We start from the raw sequence: 14,428 nt of genomic DNA on the forward strand, positions 1-14,428 counted from the left end.
TTTGCAAAACGAACACTGTTATATTAATATACTTTTTACCTCTGTGATTACCTTGTATCTAAACCTCTGCAGACTGCCCCTTATCTCAGTTCTTTTGACAGATTTTAGCCAATCAGTGCTGACTTATAAATAACTCCACAGGAGCGAGCACAATGTTATTTTTATATATATATATATATATGCCACACATGAACTAACGCCCTATAGCTGTGAAAAACTGTCAACTGCATTCAGATAAGAGGCAGCCTTCAAGGGCTTAGAAATCAGTTTGAGCCTACCTAGGTTTAGCATTTAACAAAGAATACCAAGAGAACAAAGCAAATTTGATGATAAAAGTAAATTGGAAATTTGTTTAAAATTACATGCCCTCTCTGAATCATGAAAGTTTTATTTGGACTAGACTGTCCCTTTAAATGGAGATGAAACCCCACATTTTTCTTTCCTGATTCAGATAGAACATACAATTTTAAACAACTTTCCTATTTACTAATATTATCAAATTTGCTTAATTATCATGTTATCCTTTGCTGAAGGAACAGCATTGCACTACTGGCAGCTAGCTGAACACATTGGCCCCTATTTATCAAGCCGTCAACCGCAAATACACTGGAATTCCGCAGCGTAATTGTGGAGAATTTGATTTGCCTTATTTATCAAAGGCTAAAGACCGGCAAAAGTAGAATTTTGTGATGTAATATACGATCTGCCGGTCTCAGTCCGACACAGATCGATGCTTACGTCACTATAGATGTTCCGAATGCAAATTCGGCACTATCTGACTACTTTTGCTAGTTAACAAAAATCTACCAGGTACGCTCGCCACTATTCCGGCCCAGCGTGCCTGCTTTTCAATAGGAATCAATAGGAGTCTGAAAGCAGCGAAAGCTCATGTTCGCTGCTGCCCGATACCCCATTGATTCCTATGGGAGAATAAAAGTTATGTTTACACCTAACACCCTAAAATGTATCCAGAGTCTAAAGACCCCTAATCTGCCGCCCCGACACCGCCGCCACCTACATTATACTTATTAACCCCTAATCTGCCACCCCAACACCACCGACACCTACTTTATACTTATTAACCCCTAATCTGCTGCCCCCTACACCGCCCCCACCTACATTACATTTATTAACCCCTAATCTGCCACCCCCAACGTCTCCGCCACAATTCTAATTGTATTAACCCCTAAACTTAAGTCTAACCCTAACACCCCCTAACCTAAATATTATATAAAATAAATCTAAAGAAACATTTATATTATTAACTAAATAATTCCTATTTAAAACTAAATACTTACCTGTAAAATAAACCCTAAGATAGCTACAGTATAATTAATAGTTACATTGTAGCTATCTTAGGTTTTATTTTTATTTTACAGGCAATTTTATATTTATTTTACCTAGGTAGAATAGTTATTAAATAGTTATTAACCATTTAATAACAACCTTGCTAAAATAAATTCAAAAGTACCTGTAAAATAAAACCTAACCTAAGTTACACAAACACCTAACACTACACTATAATTAAATAAATTAAATAAATTAACAACAATTAAATAAATTACCTAAATTAACAACAATTAAATAAATTAAATACAATTAGCTAAATTACAAAAACCCCCACTAAATTACAGAAAATAAAAACAAATTACAAGATATTTAAACTAATTACACCTAATCTAATAGCCCCATCAAAATACCCCCCCAAAATAAAAAAAAAACCCTAGCTTAAACTAAACTATTAATAGCCCTTAAAAGGGCCTTTTGCGGGACATTGCCCCAAAGTAATCAGCTCTTTTACCTGGAAAAAAAATACAAACAACCCCCCCAACAGTAAAACCCACCACCCACACAACCAACCCCCCAAATAAATTACTAACTAAAAAAAATCTAAGCTCCCCATTTGGATGGGCATTGCCCTTAAAAGGGAAGATAGCTCTTTTGCAGGCCCAAAGCCTGATTGGAACAGCCAATAGAATGCAAGCTCAATCCAATTGGATTGAGCCAATAGGATTGAGCTGGCATTCTATTGGCTGTTCCAATCAGTTCAATCCTATTGGCTAATTGCATCAACCAATAGGATTTTTTTCTACCTTAATTCCGATTGGCTGATAGAATTCTATCAGTCAATCGGAATTGAAGGGACGCCATCTTGGATGACGTCACTTAAAGTGATATTCATTCAGCAAGAAGATGTCATTGGAAGAGGATGCTCCGCGTCGGATGTCTTGAAGATGGACCCTCTCTGCGCCGGAAGGATGAAGATAGAAGATGCCGTCTGGATGAAGACTTCTGCCCATCTGGAGAACCACTTCTGCCGGATTCATTGAGGACATCTTGCCGCTTGGATGAAAACGTCTTCATGGGGTTAGTGTTAGGATTTTTTTAAGGGTGTATTGGGTGGGTTTATTATTTAGGTTAGGGCTTTGGGCCTGCAAAAGAGCTAACTAGGGCTATTAGATTAGGTGTAATTAGTTTACATATCTTGTAATTTGTTTTTTATTTTCTGTAATTTAGTGTTTGTTTTTTTGTAATTTAGCTAATTGTATTTAATTTATTTAATTGTTGTTAATTTAGGTCATTTATTTAATTGTAGTGTAGTGTTAGGTGTTAGTGTAACTTAGGTTAGGTTTTATTTTACAGGTACTTTTGTATTTATTTTAGCTAGGTAGTTATTAAATAGTTAATAACTATTTAGTAACTATTCTACCTAGTTAAAATAAATACAAACTTGCCTGTAAAATAAACCCTAAGAAAGCTACAATGTAACTATTAGTTATATTGTAGCTATCTTAGGGTTTGTTTTACAGGTAAGTATTTAGTTTTAAATAGGAATTATTTAGTTAATAATATTAAATTTTCTTTAGATTTATTTAAATAATATTTAGGTTAGGGGGTGTTAGGGTTAGATTTAGGTTTAGGGGTTAATACATTTAGAATAGTGGCAGCGATGTTGGGGCAGCAGATTAGGGGTTAATATATGTAATGTAGGTGGTGGCGGTGTAGGGGGCGGCAGATTAAGGGTTAATAACATAATGTAGGTGGTGGTGGGCTCCGGGAGTGTGGCGGTTTAGGGGTTAATAAGTTTATTTCGTTGCGGCGGGGTCCGGGAGCGGCGTTTTAGGGGTTAATAAGTTTATTTTGTTGCGGCGGGGTCCGGGAGCTGCGGTTTAGGGGTTAATACGTTTATTTCATTGTGGTGGGCTCCGGGAGTGGCGGTTTGGGGGTAAAACAGTATAGTATAGTGGCAGTGTTTAGTGACAGTATACCAATAATGCTGGGAAAAAGCCGAAGAGCAGCGAGATTGATGACTGTTAGTTAACAACAGTCCGCTGCTCATTGCCCCGTACTTTGTGCTTTTTTTGGTAACTTTGGAGAGTGTATTCAGGTCCGCGGCAGCGATGTTAGGCGATCTTAGGCGAGCGTATTGGTGCCGTTGAATGCAAGTAAGCTGACGGCTTGAGAAATAGCCCCCATTAAGTTAGCCAATCACAAGAGACAAATGTGTGCAGGCACCATGGGTTGTATATATAATAAATTAGGAGCTGCAGATATACTGGCAGCTTAAATTTACACTCACTGCTCAATAAATTTAACCTTATAAGCACTGCACATGAATGATCTATTAAATACATATAAATATGTAAATCTCTGTCCCGCCCACTACGGACAGACTATATAAAGGCATTAAACTCTTGGTTACTTGGATATATGTGGAAAATAACTGTTTCATGCTTATCACATGCTGTTTTTTTTGCTCATGCTGGTAAAATGTAATACAAATGTTAACTGTGTGTTAAAGGAAAGTGAAGTAAATGAAAAAGTTTTTTAAAATTGCGTTTAACTTTGACTTTCATGTCCCTTTTATTATTACATGATAGACATAATAGCTAATCTTAATTTGTCTTTATTACTTTATTAGATTCTTAAGGGTAAAATATTAACTATAATTTCTCAAATCTTTCTGTAAATCTGCAGCTAACGTTGAGTCATAAGGTGAAGGATTACATTGAACCAGGAGCATCCTTCGATTTGGACATGGTAACAGATGACAATGCTTTAGTGTCACTATCTGCGGTGGATACTGCAGTATATATCCTGAATTCTAAGAACAAGCTGACACTAGGCAAGGTGAACCACTATCCTCATTTGTAATAATATGTGGAATTCATGTTTATTTCTTATGTATAGGTGCTGAAACTGAGGTATAATGTTTATAATCTATCAATCACACTATAAAGTAACCATTTAGAGGCTGGAACCTACATGACATTCTTTGTTTCTTATTTTAATGTATGTATATATTTAATGGAACTACAAAAATGGTAAATCTACTATGTTTCAAGATTTCCCAGCACCCAAAGATCCTTGTGTTTCTATGTTTGCTGATAGTTAATTGTGAAGGTTATAAATGCAGAACGTGAATTACTTGCTCTGCAAATTGGTTTGTAAAAACTAGAAGAATTTAAAATTATGGATCTGGGATCAAGCAAGATACGTAAAAGGGGCATGAAGAATCTGAGATACAGATGGATTCATGGGTTCTTGAAGATAAAACAATTCTATAACAGTGCTGGGCAGCAGCTACAAAGGCAGATAAGATCTTATTGTGTATAAAGCAACATTAATTAAATAAATCATGATTCTAAAATTATATTAATCTTACCATGAATATGGAGTAACTGCTTCTCAAAATTTATGTATATTCTAAATTATATAGGATTAGGATAATATTATACTTTTTTTCTCTCCTTCAGATGTTCAAAGCTATGAATTTATATGATTTAGGGTGCTCCCCAGGTGGGGGAAAAGATTACAAAAATGTCTTCATGGATGCTGGACTTGCTTTTGTTTCCAAAGATGAATACAGTAACCTCAATGGTGAGATACTGATAGCTACAGGTCGTAAAGCACAAAGAAGAGCCAGTGGACATTAAAGATTTTCTTTAGGACAATTTCTCTTATACATGTTTTTTTCTAAGCCTAGGGCTCCATATACTAAATAGCAAATGCTTGTGCAATAGTACATGTAGGCAGTGGGAGTAAGATGTCTTCTGCCCATTCACCTCAAAGATGGAGAGCAGACCTGCCCTTTGGTCAGGCCAAGAGGGGCATCCACCGAGAGCTCTATGCTTTGTGGGGCCCCACAGTGTCAGTTATGAGGGTATGAGAAGGATCAATATACATCCTGCATTTAATTTATCAAGAAGAGTTTATGGCATCTGGAGGTTATATATATATTTTTGTAGTGTTATTCTTTATATACTGTAGGTATAACTAAATATTGGGACAGGGGTGGATCATACATTGGGAGGGGAATAAGGGAGCTGGGCTGAGGAGACCCACACATTTTTCTTGCCTAGGACCCCACAAATTCTAAGGGTGGATCTGACAGGCACGTACCCAAGTCAGGGATCTTGCTCCCCCCCAGGTTGTTACATGGAGCCCTTTGTCTTACTTCCTTCTCTCCTTTTCTTTCTTCTTTCTCTCCCCATTTCTTCTTTGATTCCATATGTCCTTCATTTTTCTTTATTTTCTTTCATTCCTTCATTTTCTTCTTTTGCCTTCAAATATTGTATAGGTCCAACGCCCCTTTATTTTCTTTCAGGGTTTAGTTGCAAGGTCTCTCAACGGAAAAAGCGAAATATAGAATTCAGTTTGCTCACTCAACAAAAAGGTAATAAAAAAATTAGGATTTTTTACTTTAGTATAGAGAATTATAAGAATAAAGAAATGTGAAGGCCATATAGGGAGTTGGCAGGAGTACTGTTTATCAGTGACATCTCTAGAAAACTCATATGGGGGCAAATAGTCAAAAGTAGCAGGGTAACTGCTAAATACCCACTATAGTGGAGCCACTGTTGTGTCATAGACAGAATCAGTGAAAAAACAAGGGTAACTAAAACAGCTATACTTTAACCCTTAAGGAGCTATTTGTGGGACTGGTATCACTACCAGAACAAAGGGAAGTGGTGAACAAAGTGGAATTGACAAAAGCGCTAAAAAGTACTCAAAGGTACTGAAAAGCTAAGGGTTAAGCATCAAACCAGGCAATACAATTTAAAAAAAATAGCATATAATATAAAATAGCAGAATGTGCAACAAAACTTCAATGTTCAAGTTTAGTGACAGACTGTAACAATCCAATAAATGGCAACAATTTTACCTGAAAGTACCCATTGTGAGATACTATATCAGTCCCTTCGCCACTCCAGAAGTCTCGTCTCAATTCTGTGTCCTCCGGTAGTTACCGATATTCGATGCGTGTTATATGGTATGCGTGTCTCTCCTTCACGCTTCCGGTCTCACTCAGACCTCTGAAATGGGACTACCTCACGGAATGAATTTCAACAGGATGGTTCTTACCTGAGTGGCGGCTCTCCAGGGCTACCGGTTTCTTCTCATCCTAATTATCGGCTACTTCACTGTACAAATTTTTAATAACAGCGATTCCTTTTTACTCTGCGCAGAGTGTTAATTTTGCTTAAAAGTCCTTGAACCCCTTGAATTATCGTTGACGCGTTTCACCTGTAACTAGGCTTTTTCAAGACTGATATTCATGGTGACATTGTACAATTTAAATACCCCTCCTTGTATTTTCATTTGTTGAGAATTCACCAATCGAGTTCTTACAATATAAGGTGGTATTGTTCTCTTGTTTATGTTTAAGGTTTTATATTATTGCCTAAAATTTCCTTCTAAATCTTCACACTTCACACACCAAATATTAAATTGTTAATAAATACACAGATAAATATCAAACAAAGTCCCACCAAAATCATATTTACAATTTACACCAATCGACTTCTTAGACTTTAGTATGGTATTATTTCTTTGTGTGTATTTTAAGTAATATATTATTGCCCAAAAGCTTCTTGGAAATTCACACACTTTGAAATTTATAAATTGCAATTAAATACAAAGATAAAGGTATAGATAAAAACGTAGATATAAACATAAATAAAGGCCACCCAGTATCAACCTAGAATTACATTTATATATTTATTCTAATAGGAACAAATATGTATCTAACTGGGTCAAAATCTGTGTGTGAACCCTATTATAAACATCTTGAAAGTATTAAAATTCATGTTTAGCTTAAATAGTCAGAAAAATAATAATCAACAATATAACATATATATATATATATTAAACTTATGAATTCCTTTGAATTATTTTAAAGGCTAATTTAGTCTAGTACAAATAGACTGAGGTCCAATTCCGAATTAAGACCTTTTGGAAAGAGGGTTTCCATATTGTATGTATATTCAGCTTCTTTCTTTAGCAATAGTTTTTCGAAATTGCCTCCTCTCCATTGTTTTTCACTTTTTTGATGCCCCAATATGACAAATCACTAATGTTATTGTTGACAGAAACAATAGGTGAGCCCAGAACCCTTTAAAAATAATAGCTTGAGTGGTGCACGTGGTAAAGGTTTACTGCTACCCTCAAACCAATAGTATTTCAAAAAGTCCACAGCACCAGGTAAACTTAAAACATGATTAAACCATTATTTTCACATTAAAACATGCAATGTTTCGCCCCCTCTGGCCTTAATCATGCATATGAAACAACTGAGCCCATATACACACGATATAGGCTGACTAATTAAGAGTTAATTGCAAACAGATTTGGAAAAACACATTTCATGTAAGACAATTGCTCCACCTAATGGTACATATACTTTATTACATCAGCCATTTTAACTCTTTAATATCCTTAAAAACACTCGCCTAGATTACGAGTTGTGCGTTAGGGTTAAGAAAGCAGCGTTGGCCGGTCCTGACGCTGCTTTTTAACGCCCGCTGGTATTACGAATCTTGCAGGTACAGGTGTACCGCTCACTTTTTTGGCCAGACTCAGAAATACCGCAAATCCACTTACGTCAATTGCGTATCCTATATTTTCAATGGGACTTGCATAGCGCCGGTATTACGAGTCTTCCAAAAAGTGAGCGGTAGACCCTCTCCTGTCAACACTGGTACCGCATTTCAAAGTCAGTAGTTATGGGTTTTATGTTACAACGCTGTAGCATAAACCTCTTAACTAAAGTGCTAAAAAGTACACTAATACCCATAAACTACCTATTAACCCCTAAACCGAGGCCCTCCCACATCGGAAACACTATAATAAAGTATTTAACCCCTAATCTGCTGACCGGACATTGCCGCCACTGTAATAAATATATTAACCCCTAAACCGCCGCACTCCCGCATCGCAAACATTAGTTAAATATTATTAACCCCTAATCTGCCATCCCTAACATCACCGACACCTACCTACATTTATTAACCTCTAATCTACCCCCCTACACTGCCGCCACTATATTAAAGTTATTAACCCCTAAACCTAAGTCTAACCCTAACCCTAACACCCCCCTAACTTAAATATAATTTAAATAAATATAAATAAAATTACTATTATTACTTAAATTATTCCTATTTAAAACTAAATACTTACCTATAAAATAAACCCTAAGATAGCTACAATATAACTAATAGTTACATTGGGGCCTATCTATCAAGCTCCGTAAGGAGCTTGACAGCCCCTGTTTCTGGCGAGTCTTCAGACAGCAGTTATGAAGCAGCGGTCACCGGAATCACCGGAAATCAACCCGATCGAGGTCGATCGGGTTGATTGACACTCCCTGCTGGCGGCCGATTGGCCGCGAGTCTGCAGGGGGCGGCGTTGCACCAGCAGCTCTTGTGAGCTGCTGGTGCAATGCTGAATACGGAGAGCGTATTGGATCAGGTCCGACAGACATTGTTAAATATAGGCCATTGTATCTAGCTTAGGGTTTATTTTTATTTTACAGGCAAGTTTGTATTTATTTTAACTAGGTACAATAGCTATTAAATAGTTATTAACCATTTAATAGCTTACCTAGCTAACATAAATACAAAAGTACCTGTAAAATAAAACCTAACCTAAGTTACACTAACACCTAACACTACACTACAATTAAATAAATTAAATAAATTAAATACAATTAAATTTAATTATCTAAAGTACAAAAAAAAATCAAACACTAAATTACAGAAAATAATAAAATAATTACAAGTTTTTTAAACTAATTACACCTAATCTAATCCCCCGAACAAAATAAAAAAGCCCCCCCAAAATAAAAAGCCCAACCCTACACTAAATTACAAATAGCCCTTAAAAGGGCCTTTTGCGGGGCATTGCCCCAAAGTAATCAGCTCTTTTACCTGAAAAAAAATTACAAATACCCCCCCAACATTAAAACCCACCACCCACACAACCAACCCTACTCTAAAACCCACCCAATACCCCCTTAATAAAACCTAACACTAAACCCTTGAAGGTTCCTTTAAATGACATCATCCAAGATGGCGTCCCTTCAATTCCGATTGGCTGATCCAATCAGCCAATAGTGGCTGTTCCAATCAGCCGATAGAATGCCAGCTCAATCCTATTGGCTGATGCAATTTTCTTTTACAAAGATATGACGAGTCCACAGATTTCATCCTTACTTGTGGGATATTAACCTCCTGTTAACAGGAAGTGGCAAAGAGCACTATAGCAGAGCTGTATATATATAGCCCCTCCCTTTCACTCCACCCTCAGTCATTCTCTTTGCCTTCAGTGTTATACTAGGAAGAGGTGAAGTGAGGTGTTAGTTTTAGTTTCAAGAAGTTTTTTATTTTAAATGGTACAGTGTGTAAATGTGTACTATGTTCCTCAAGGGGTTATGGAAGAAGATTTCTGCCTTGAGGTTTATGATCTTAGCAGTTGTAACTAAGATCCACGCTGGTTTCCACAAGATTTCTGAAGGTAACACATGAGACGTCTTCAGTGTGGAAACTGATTTCATGCTACAAGCAGCATTAAGGTATGTGCAGCCTTTTATTTCTGAAGAGACTTGATATATCAGAACTGGCTGGCATTTATTTTCCTATATGGGAATGGGGTAAGCAGTAAGACCTGTGTTTTCAGAAAGGGTGTTCCTGGAGTCCCTTGTTTTTATTATTCTTTATTTTGACATAAGGGCATGAATGACACTCTGGGAGAGGCATACAGGAATATTTCTTTTAACTGTTAATCGATTAACTTTCTTATATATCGAGTATGTCTTGCTGGAATGTGTTTGGGGTGTGTTTTCCACTTAAGTTGTTTGATCAAACTACTTCCCATGCGGTTGTGTTTGGGCCTACTTCAACTTCGGCCATAAGGGGCGAGGCTTGTCTTCGCGCGCTCAGAGCGCAATTCCTTCTGACAGAGGAGCAGCAAGCAGTTACTTTAGTTGCTCCTGGACAGTAGTCTTTGGCTTGGAGTGTTGGCTATTCATTTTCGAAGTACCCTGGGGCAGGTAGGCGCCACAGAAGTGCTGTGGCAAAGTGCAGAGGGTGTTTTTGTGTAAACTAATATTTTTTCACGCTTTAGAGCATTATTTTTTTACCTTTCTTATAGGGTGCAATAATTTTTGGGTATACTAATTAGTTTTAGTGTATTTTGGTAACAAATTAACGTTTTTTAAGCAATTTTTGGAAAATTGTTCACTTTTTTCTTTTTTAAAGGCGCAGTACACGTTTTTCAAAGTGTTATTTTATGCAACTAATTAAGTGTTTAAACGACTCCTGTGGCTATTATTAGTCTGTTTAACATGTCTGATATTGAGGATTCTCATTGTTCTATGTGTTTAGAAGCTATTGTGGAACCCCCTCTTACATTGTGTACCTCTTGTACTGAGAGGGCCTTACATTGTAAAGACCATATATTAGGTCAAGAAAGTGTGCCTAAGGATGATTCTCAGTTTGAAGGGAATCAGGATATGCCATCTAATTCTCCCCAAGTGTCACAACCTTTAACACCTACACAAGCGACGCCTAGTACTTCTAGTGCGTCTATTTCCTTTACTCTGCAGGACATGGCTGCAGTTATGTCAACTACCCTTAAACAGGTATTATCTAAATTACCTGTGTTGCAGGGTAAACACAGTAGGTCAGGTATTAATGTTAATACTGAATCCTCTGATGCTTTATTAGCTATTTCTGATGTACCCTCACAGTGTTCTGAGTTGGGGGTCAGGGAATTGCTGTCTGAGGGAGAAATTTCAGACTCTGGGAATGTTACCTCAGACAGATTCGGACATTATGTCCTTTAACTTTAAGCTTGAACACCTCCATCTGTTGCTTCGGGAGGTCTTAGCAACTCTGGATGATTGTGATCCTATTATGATTCCACCAGAGAAATTGTGTAAGATGGACAAATATTTAGTGCCCGCTTATACTGATGTTTTTCCGGTTCCTAAAAGAATTTCGGAAATTTTTAAGAAAGAATGGGATAGACCAGGTATACCATTTTCTCCTCCTACTACTTTTAAGAAAATGTTTCCCATATCAGACACCATTCGGGACTTGTGGCAAATGGTCCCTAAGGTGGAGGGAGCTATATCTACTCTGTCTAAGCGTACAACTATACCCATTGAGGACATTTGTGCTTTCAAAGACCCGATGGATAAAAAAATTAGAGGGTCTCCTAAAGAAAATGTTTATTAATCAAGGTTTTCTTTTACAACCTACTGCTTGCATTGTTCCAGTAACTACTGCTGCAGCTTTTTGGTTTGAAGCTTTAGAAGAGTCCCTAAAGGTTGAGACTCCGTTAGATGACATTTTGGATAGAATTAAGGCTCTTAAGTTAGCTAATTCTTTTATTACTGATGCCGCTTTTCAAATTGCTAAATTAGCGGTGAAAAATGCAGGTTTTGCTATTTTAGCACGTAGAGCGTTGTGGCTCAAATCTTGGTCTGCTGATGTGTCATCAAAACATAAGCTTTTAGCTATTCCTTTTAAATTCCTATTCCTTTTAAAGGTAAAACCCTTTTCGGGCCAGAATTGAAGGAAATAATTTCTGACATTACAGGAGGTAAGGGCCATGCCCTACCTCAAGATAAGTCTGTTAAGATGAGGGGTAAACAGAATAATTTTTGTTCCTTTCGGAATATCAAGGGAGGACATTCTACTTCCTCTTCCTCCACAAAGCAAGAAGGGCATTTTACCCAATAAAAGTCAGTCTGGAGACCCAACCAAAATTGGAATAAGGGTAAACAATCTAAGAAGCCCGCTACTGCTACTAAGACAGCATGAAGGGGTGGCCCCCGATCTGGGACCGGATCTAGTAGTGGGCAGACTTTCTCTCTTTGCTCAGGCTTGGGCAAGAGATGTTCAGGACCCCTGGGCACTAGAAATAGTGCCCCACGTTTTAATCAGTTGGTTTTCAAGGATTTTCTCCCAAGGGGGAGGTTTCATCTTTCAAGATTATCTGCAGACCAGATAAAAAAGAGGCGTTCTTACGCTGTGTAAAAGACCTTGTTACCATGGGAGTAATTTGTCCAGTTCCAAAATCAGAACAAGGACAGGGGTTTTACTCAAATCTATTTGTGGTTCCCAAAAAAGAGGGTACTTTCAGACCTATCTTAGACCTCAAGTGTCTAAACAAATTTCTCAGAGTTCCATCATTCAAGATGGAGACTATACGAACAATTTTACCAATGGTCCAGGAGAGTCAATATATGACAACCGTGGACTTGAAGGATGCTTATCTTCATATTCCTATCCACAAAGATCATCATCAGTTTCTAAGGTTTGCCTTCCTGGACAAACATTATCAGTTTGTGGCTATTCCCTTCGGGTTGGCCACAGCACCAAGAATCTTCACAAAGGTTCTAGGGTCTCTTGGCGGTTCTCAGGCTGTGAGGCATAGCAGTGGCGCCTTATCTGGATGATATTCTAATTCAGGCATCAACTTATCATCTGACAAAATCTCACACTGACATAGTGTTGTCTTTCCTGAGAACTCACGGTTGGAAGGTGAACATAGAGAAGAGTTCACTGGTTCCACAGACAAGGGTTCCTTTCTTGGGAACTCTCATAGACTCGGTAGCCATGAAAATATTTCTGACAGAGGTCAGAAAATCAAAGATTCTATTTACTTGCCGAGCACTTCAGTCCATTCCTCGTCCATCAGTGGGTCAGTGTATGGAGGTAATCGGATTAATGGTAGCGGCAATGGACATCGTTCAGTTTGCTTGCTTTCATCTCAGACCACTGCAACTGTGCATGCTCGGTCAGTGGAATGGGGATTATGCAGATCTATCTCCTCAGATAAATCTGGATCAAGAGACCAGAAACTCTCTTCTTTGGTGGTTGTCGCCGTATCATCTGTCCCAGGGGACTTGTTTCCGCAGACCCTCATGGGTAATAGTGACAACGTATGCCAGCCTTCTGGGCTGGGGTGCAGTTTGGAACTCCCTGAAGGCTCAGGGTGTTTGGACTCAGGTGGAGTCTCTGCTTCCAATCAATATTCTGGAACTGAGAGCAATATTCAATGCGCTTCAGGCGTGGCCTCAGTTGGTTTTTGCCAAATTCATCAGGTTCCAGTCGGACAACATCACGACTGTGGCATATATCAATCATCAGGGGGGAACAAGGAGTTCCTTAGCGATGATAGAAGTATCCAAGATAATCCGTTGGGCGGAGATTCACTCTTGTCATCTGTCAGCGATCTATATCCCAGGAGTAGAGAACTGGGAAGCGGATTTTTTAAGTCGACATACTTTTCATCTGGGTGAATGGGAACTTCACCCGGAGGTATTTGCCTCATTGATTCTCAAAGGGGGCAGACCGGAATTGGATCTAATGGCATCTTGAGAGAATGCTAAGCTTCCAAGATACGGATCCCAGTCAAGGGATCCTCAGGCCGAACTAATAGATGCCCTGGCAGTTCCTTGGTTATTCAGCCTAGCTTATGTGTTTCCACCGTTTCCTCTCCTCCCACGCGTGATTGCTCGAATCAAGCAGGAGAGAGCTTCAGTGATCCTGATAGCACCTGTGTGGCCACACAGGACTTGGTTTGCGGATCTAGTGGACATGTCTTCTCTTGCACCGTGGAATCTTCCATTGAGACAGGATCTTCTCATTCAAGGTCCTTTTCAACATCCAAATCTAATTACTCTGCAGCTGACTGCGTGGAGATTGAACGCTTGATTTTATTGAAGCGAGGTTTCTCTGATAAGGTCATCAATACTTTGATACAGGCTAGAAAGCCTGTCACTAGAAAATTCTATCATAAGATATGGTGTAAATATCTTTATTGGTGTGAGTCCAAGAGTTACTCATGGAGTAAAGTTAGGATTCCTAGGATTCTGTCTTTTCTCCAAGATGGATTGGAGAAAGGGTTATCAGCAAGTTCCTTAAAGGGACAAATTTCAGCTTTGTCAATTCTGTTTCACAAACGTTTGGCAAATGTGCCAGATGTTCAGTCTTTTTGGCAGGCTTTATCTAGAATTAAGCCTGTATTTAGACCCATCACTCCTCCATGGAGTTTGAATTTAGTTCTTTGTGTTCTTCAAGGGGTTCCGTTTGAACCCATGCATTCCATAGATATCAAATTGTTATCTTGGAAAGTT

General features: G+C 38.3%; 1 protein-coding gene across 1 annotated transcript in view; it reads left to right on the forward strand.

Moving 5' to 3' along the window:
- The window catches only part of LOC128644408 (complement C4-B), a gene marked incomplete at its 3' end in the record, with an annotated part of 166,648 nt that overhangs the window by 96,387 nt on the left and 55,833 nt on the right, over window positions 1-14,428 (forward strand). The window contains exons 11-13 of the mRNA XM_053697032.1: window positions 3,979-4,131; window positions 4,758-4,881; window positions 5,609-5,677. Of these exons, the coding sequence (XP_053553007.1) occupies window positions 3,979-4,131; window positions 4,758-4,881; window positions 5,609-5,677 (346 nt within the window). The remainder of the gene's footprint in view (window positions 1-3,978; window positions 4,132-4,757; window positions 4,882-5,608; window positions 5,678-14,428) is intronic.

The sequence above is a fragment of the Bombina bombina genome, unplaced genomic scaffold, assembly GCF_027579735.1.
Source record: "Bombina bombina isolate aBomBom1 unplaced genomic scaffold, aBomBom1.pri scaffold_745, whole genome shotgun sequence".
In the NCBI taxonomy this organism is placed as follows: Eukaryota; Metazoa; Chordata; class Amphibia; order Anura; family Bombinatoridae; genus Bombina; species Bombina bombina.